The sequence below is a fragment of the Amblyomma americanum genome, chromosome 3 (genome assembly GCF_052857255.1).
Source record: "Amblyomma americanum isolate KBUSLIRL-KWMA chromosome 3, ASM5285725v1, whole genome shotgun sequence".
Taxonomy (NCBI): Eukaryota; Metazoa; Arthropoda; class Arachnida; order Ixodida; family Ixodidae; genus Amblyomma; species Amblyomma americanum.
The window spans coordinates 171,221,047-171,228,196 of NC_135499.1; the positions used below are offsets into that span (position 1 = coordinate 171,221,047).

The 7,150-nt window shown below is 47.2% G+C and overlaps 1 protein-coding gene across 1 annotated transcript; it reads left to right on the plus strand.

Moving 5' to 3' along the window:
* Positions 1–947: 947 nt before the first annotated feature.
* Positions 948–2,873, plus strand: LOC144124258 (uncharacterized). The gene has a single exon (XM_077656899.1). The coding sequence runs from the start codon at positions 948–950 to the stop codon at positions 2,871–2,873; it is 1,926 nt and encodes a 641-aa protein (XP_077513025.1).
* The last annotated feature ends 4,277 nt before the right edge of the window (positions 2,874–7,150 follow it).

The following is a 7,150-nucleotide window of genomic DNA, read 5'->3' on the forward strand; positions in this document are numbered from 1 at the left end:
TAGAGGACAAATATTTTAATGAATGATTGTCGTTCAAAAACCTTTACATTTCTGTACATATGCAGCGGCCAGGGAAAAATGTCAATGACGCTGTCCTTCGTTCCAGTGTACTACGCAGCAGCAGCTGTCACCGATCATGTATTGCGGGTAATTACATCGAAATTTTAGTCGCAACAGCGAGCCATGGATGCATTGATTGCCTCCAAATTTTTGGGTGCTGAAAAAATACGCAGACAACGTACCTATAGTGATAAAAAACTGAACAGGTTATATAACATATACGGCAAAGCGGAATTTCTGCAGGAACTGCACACAATTCTCTAACATGGTCGAAAAATTGTTTAATTAGCTTGGAAAACGATCGCGGTGAACTTGCACGCGCCAGCTTCTAGTTCCCCAAGAACACACAAAATGCAGTTAGATTTGCGGCAATTGTCGCGTTTCGATTCAGTTGTACATATTATAGAAATCAATGCACTGCACATTATTAAGCGTGTAATAATCAGTATTATTTAAGATAATATACTCAAAAAATGAAAAACTACGTTCCTGAAATTTTCTCCACCATTTCAACACTTCGTCGTCTTCCTTTCTCGCAGCCTCGATCGTTAAGCATGTAAGGGGGTGCACGCTAATAATTTAAAGTTAATTTCTTCTCCGAAATAGCGAATTGTGCTAAATAATCATGCGTTTTGATTAAATGCAAACTTCAGCTGTCTCTTCTAATGCAAGGAATGTGAAGTACTTGTCGACTGTGCAGTACCCTGAAGCACATTTCGCAGGATGTTCAAAAATGATGTAAAGCTAATTGCAACTTATTTGAAGGTTATTGTAATCTTTGACTTCTTTGCATCTCAAAGCCACAATAAAAGACATGTGAAATTTTACCCAGAGTATCTATGATGCCAGCCATAAATGAACTAATCAAAGAAGAGGAAGTGACCAACATGACTAGGCTAGCACGGCTAAAGCGCCGGGGACTTCAGGCAGCACTACTGCTCCTGTACGTTGTCTTTGCGTACAATTTCATTCGAGTGGAGATATCATTTCTGGCACCTAAGTTGAGGACTATGACGCTGCTTTCAAATGGCCACCTGCTAGAGACACCCGGCTGCTCGTTTCCTCTGTACGACCCTTACCACTGGTCGGTCAGGAGCAAGGCCAACGTCGCTGATGCCCCGTACGAAGAGCTCTGTTCCAGGCGAAACCTCACGGTCATCGTACAGGATCTGGACGTGTTCACATTGGACTCCAAACGTCTCCTTCTCAGCTATAACGTCACGGAAGAGGACATCGAGTGCCACTACCGCGAGGTGTTCAGGGACGAGGAGGCGGAGGTACCGGATGTCAAGCCCACCCTTGGTACTGCGCATGCGCTGCCCTTTGGTGAGCCACTGGACGCAGAATACGTGCAGATGTCGTGTGAAGCTAACGGGACGCTCCTCTTTACTGAGCACTTTCTCATCCCTCAGCGGAAGTTCGTAGAACCCGAATCTAACGACTTGCAGCACACACCCTCGTCGCAAGCCGGTCGCATGAGCATTCTCGTACTCGGCATAGATTCAACATCGCGGATCAACTTCAACCGCCACATGAAGAAAACGCGCAAGTACATTACCGAGGAACTCGACGCTTTCGAGCTCCTCGGATTCAACAAAGTCGGTGACAGCTCGTTTCCCAACCAGATTCCTTTGCTGTCTGGAATTTCCGGTCCAGACGCCGAAAGCTTGTTCAAGCGCTACCACTTCGACTCTTTTCCTCTGCTGTGGAAGGTGTTCAAGAGCCAAGGCTACACGACATTATTCCTGGAGGAAATGCCGTATTACAGTCTCTTCACGTACCCTAACCTAACGGGTTTCAAGGATCAGCCAACCGACTACTATCCGGTGCCTGTGCTGCGGCTTATGGAGCAGGAATGGAGCAGTGATAGATTCTGCGTGGGCTCTCGTTTGAAGACGAAAGTTCTCATCGAATACCTTCGTGACGTTTTGGAAATGAACCGCGATATGCCGATGTTCTCGTACGTCTGGTTTTCCGACTTGGCCCACAACCACATGAAAGGAATCAAAATCATGGATGAACCAATCGAAGCGTTTCTTCGGCATCTTTCCAGCGAAGGCATCCTCGAAAACACCGCTGTACTCTTCCTCAGCGATCACGGGACGCGCATCGGCCCCTTCCGGCTGACCGAGATAGGCCGACACGAGGACAAGACGCCGTTCTGTTTCCTCATGCTGCCTAAGCGCTTTCTATCGCAATACCCGGAAGCGGCTGCGCAGTTGGAGGTCAACCAGCACCGCCTGGTCACACCTTACGACCTTCACGCGACTCTGCTCAGTTTGTCCGAATTGCCCGCGCTGAACTTGAGGCCGACGAACAAGGGATTGAATATCTTCTCCAGAATACCACCGGAAAGGACGTGCTCAGACGCCTTCATAGCTCCCGAGTTCTGCGCTTGCATCGGCGGCTTTAGCCGCAGATTAGACGACCTTGAATTGGTGCTGTCATTCTCCCATTACGCCCTGTCTTACATCAACGCTCTTGCGCAGCTCCACTTCCAAAACAAATGCGTCATCTGGACGCTGAATAGCGTTGACGAAGCGTCCGCTCTCGGTGGCAGCGTAGTGGGGAAACATTTGATTCGTGTGCTGATTACTACGGTGCCGACGGCTCACTTCGAAGTGTACGGGACGCTGCAAAATACGTCTTTTGGTGAGAAACACGTGGACTACTTCCAAAGGTTAGACTGGTACAGCGATGGAACCAAGTGTTTGCCCAAAAGCTCTTGGCAGAAAGTGTGCATGTGCAAGCCGGACTTGCTAAGCAACTTTTCCACGTCCGACATATCGTCTAAGCCACGTGTGGCGTCATGATTGGGCGATATTAGGCTTTTCCTTTTTGTGAAAATGTTTGATATAACTCATGTATTTCTGTGTTGTAGTGTTCTCGCAGGATGACCAATGCCCCAGATGACATCAATGCTGTTGAAGTCTACAAAAATTGAAACTTTGTAATATACCTGAGGCGCACATTTTTTTTTCTTATCGTTGGGAAAGGAGCTTTCCCTTAACCTCTTCGCAATACCGGCTTCGTAGCTCTCATTATGCTCTTTACTGGTATAACCCACTCGAAATTTTTCGTGTTCGTGATATCTTGCAACATCTTATTTGCTTCAAGAAATTGTTTCGTGGACGGAAAAAATGGTCGCCGATCAGCGTAGTGAGGCCAAATGCGAATCAGCGCGCTAGCATCGTGTGTTTCTCAATTTACCACTCGAAGTTGCTATCTGGTCACCACCTAGTTACCACCGGCTATCATCCCGGGTTACAAGTTGGTTACCGCGACAGGTTAACACCTGGTTACCATCCAACATTACCGCCTGGTTACCAGTGGTCTTACTTGGCTACCTCTGGTCAGACTAATAATCACGGCAAGTGCTATTTATAAGCTTGCCCCCTCAGGAATACGTAGAGGAATAGCAGCAGTGCCGCCTTTAGATTTTCTTTCGTATAACGACCCTGAGTGGTTATGTATCCAAGACCGGCGGTCGTATGGCTGCTATAAGTTTGCGAAATGATCGACGTATTCTAAACTCAACGTAACAGAAAGATAGCTTGGAGAATTCCTGCTTGAGCATTGGTTTATTTCCGCCGTTATCATTCCTTCGACCAGCCTCTTTGCAGTTAAATGAATTCGCGTCTTGACCACCGCGACTCGTCACACCACTAACTTTTAAAACCGCCGGCTGCAGAGTTTGTTTACCCCACCACCATCTTGGAGGAGTAAGAAACTCAACGTCACACTTTAATGATAGCGCCAGACAAATATTAATTGTGGCGTATATTGCTGCTTCCTCCAGCTTGCCCTCCCTATCACACACTAGCTTCAACTTCCTTGCCTTTACTTCCTTCTTTTAACATTATTGCAAGCAAATACACTTGCCCTTAAGAAGAAAACTAAGACGTTTCTGCACACTGACCCTGCTTGCAAAACTCACTAACACCTTGGCAGGTCAGAAATAAAGCAGCTGTAAAGATATGAAGGAAAGGTGCACATACAGGCACATACGCTCGGCTGTTAACTCCCGCATTAATCAATGGGGTGGTGTACAACACTTCGTTACATGCCGCTTGTTTGCTATAACTACATTTACGGTACCCTCCATGGTGGCTCACTAACTATGGCTTTCTGCTACTGAGCAGCAGATCACACGTCGGATTCCCGGCCATTGCGACAGCATTCCCTCAGGCAGGTAGTGACCTGCCTTAGGTCCGATCTACGGCCGGTCACACGGCGCCTGACGAGCTGTAGGGTTATAAGATCAGCAACAACATTGCCTCAGCGTCAGAGATGTGTTGTGTGTGCTGCCATTGCTGTGGTGCGCGTGCAGCACTGCTCGCGTGCTGCACGTAAGTTCCGGAACGCTAATGAAGCTTAGATGAGAGAGAAATCCTCACTGCATAAAACGTCAGTGTGCGTCAAGAGCTCTGTAAGCCTGAGCTCTACCAAGCTTCCCCGCGTGGGCTCTTCAGCGAGGTTACGCTACTCTATGCGGCGCGCAGCGCCCAGGAACAGTGTGCAGAAGTGTTCAGCCGTTTCTTAAGGCTCCTCCAAAGCGTCTTCAAGACCAAATACTACAGGCGGCTTTGGGAGGCTAAGGAGAAAAGAGGAGATGGGAGGAGAGGGTAGCGTCCGCATTCATCATTTATCCGCGCCACTTGCCCTGCTGCTCAGAAAGCAGTATATGCGTATGGGCCGCGGTGCCAATAGCAATGACGTCGGGCTGGTCTATGGTGGAAAGAAAGCGGAGGATGGAGTAAGATTGGAGGAAATCGACGAAACAAAATGCTGTGCATTACATGCTGTCTTAAATACTTATTTCAAGACCGCATCGCTCGTAACGCACCCTGAATCAAGAAGGCATTTTTCTACGGACGTGCGATTATTGGAAAATTTGGAAAGCGAATCGAATATCGTTGTATTCGATTATTCGAACGAATCAAATAGTGTATGTTCAAATTTACTCGAAATGAATCGAACATGTTCTCAATTTTTCGAACAACTGGCACCAGGTTCGATAAGACCCGTCGTATTTTACTTTGACGACTTTCCAAAAACCGGACACACATCGACGCAGCTTAATATCTCCTGCATGCCACGATCAGTATGCGCAGGATGAAAAGTTCGGCGTCGCCACGCAGTCTATTCGTGCAGCGGCGTTCATAATGCGCATGTATGGCCTCTAAGACGAGAGGATGCAGCAGGTCTCGGGCAAGTTCTGCAAACCTTGTCTTGATGCCCGGTCTCGGAGACCATGACTCATGCGTAGCTGTCACCCGTCTCATGTCCTGAGGGGCGGCTCAAGTGTATTCCGTTTCGTCACCAATAACAAAAGGTAATTTTTCGTAATGGTCATAGATTTAATATAATGACTTCGTACTGGGACCCCTTAGGGAAGAGACTTGCGTTGTTTAACAGCTACAGCTTTAACTCCATGAGCACTGTACCGCAGCACAACAGCTGTGAAAAAAAGTTGGTTTTTGAGGAAAGGAAATGGCGCAGTAACTGTCTCACATACCTCGGTGGACACCCGAACCGCGCCGTAAGGGACGGGATAAAGGAGGGAGTGAAAGAAGACAGGAAGAAAGAGGTGCCATAGCGGAGGTCTCCAGAATAATTTCGACCACCTGGGGATCTTTAACGTCCACTGGCATCGTACAGCACACGGGCGCCTCTTGCGTTTCGCCTGCATCGAAAAGCGGCCACCGCAGTCGGATTCGAGTACAAATGGTCGACACGTATTGCATTTGGTTTTATCACTGTTCGATTCGTATTCGATTTGGCTTTTGAGCTGCCCTATTCGTATTCGACTCGGTTTGGAAAAAGCACTAATCGCACCGCCGTATATTTTTCGCCATTGGTTAGAGTCGTTCAAGGTCACCTTAAGGATGACGCCTGAGCAGCTTTTTTTCTCAGATTTCGTGATTAACTCATGATAGAGCTCTCAAACTTCGCAGGTGTGATGCCCGATGCGACGTTAACCATGCCTTGACGCTGAGCTGCCAGCAGTAGAAACAGAAACTGTTCCGTAAGAAAACCGCATTGTGCTCGGAAGTCTGTCACAATAGGGAGCACGTCACAGTATTTCGTCTTTTGTTTTGTCCCCCTGTTGGTGTTCGTGCACGAATACAGGGGTCCTTATTGTCGAAGAAATGCAAAAGCCCAATGTGTAATGAGCTTTCTTTGATCAAGTTTAGAGGCGGTTGAAATTTTGCAGTTCTCGGTTGTTGACGCGGCATGATTATACCGGGTTCGCTCACCCGGTCGGATCTTCACATTGAAATTTCAAATAGCTTGAGGTTTTAAACACTTCTCGAGCACTTGTCGGATACTATTTGAGTACTTTTTTTTAATTCTTGTATGACAAGACTCCAGGCGACATTAAACTTCTGCTTACAACCTGGTTTTATGTTCTAGACCTCAATGTGCAACCATTGTGCGAGATCCATATTCAACAAACAACATTGCTGAAACCGAAAAAGTACTGAGGCGGGCCGTTCAGTTTACTTACTACATATACATATCTACAGACTTCCTGTATAGTTAGTAGCTTTTAGCCGGACTGAACCGCTTCACCTGTTTCAGAAGTTTCAAGGTTAGGTTTCCGTCATTCTGTGACAGCAACGGTGTTAGCAAGTTTAAACAAACACTTATGTGCACGTTAGCTGCTGCGGTCGAGATTTTCCTTTATCTGCAGGTCATACCAGTAGTCATCCGACGATATCAATGGGAGAGTATTCACGGTTGTCTGCTTTAAAAAAAAATTAAAATGATCGACCTATTAGCAGCGCCGCAGCAGTACTAAACGTCGCGTGAAATCCTGAGCGGGCTGCCTAGGAGGACTGAGCTGGAATTTCTCCATATTGAGTGTCGAAGACGGTAGCGAGCATGCCAGCAATATTGCAACTGCACATACTCCTGTCTGCTGCTACCACAAAGCCATTGAGCTATATAAGCTCCACTGAAGCGACAGGAATTTTCCTAATCGGGACTTTCATTGGCGCTGCTGGTTGTTTCGGAACAGGCGAAACAAGCATGCCAGGCCGACATGGCTGTTAACGTGTGATGCTTCGAGTTGCACTAGCGATTA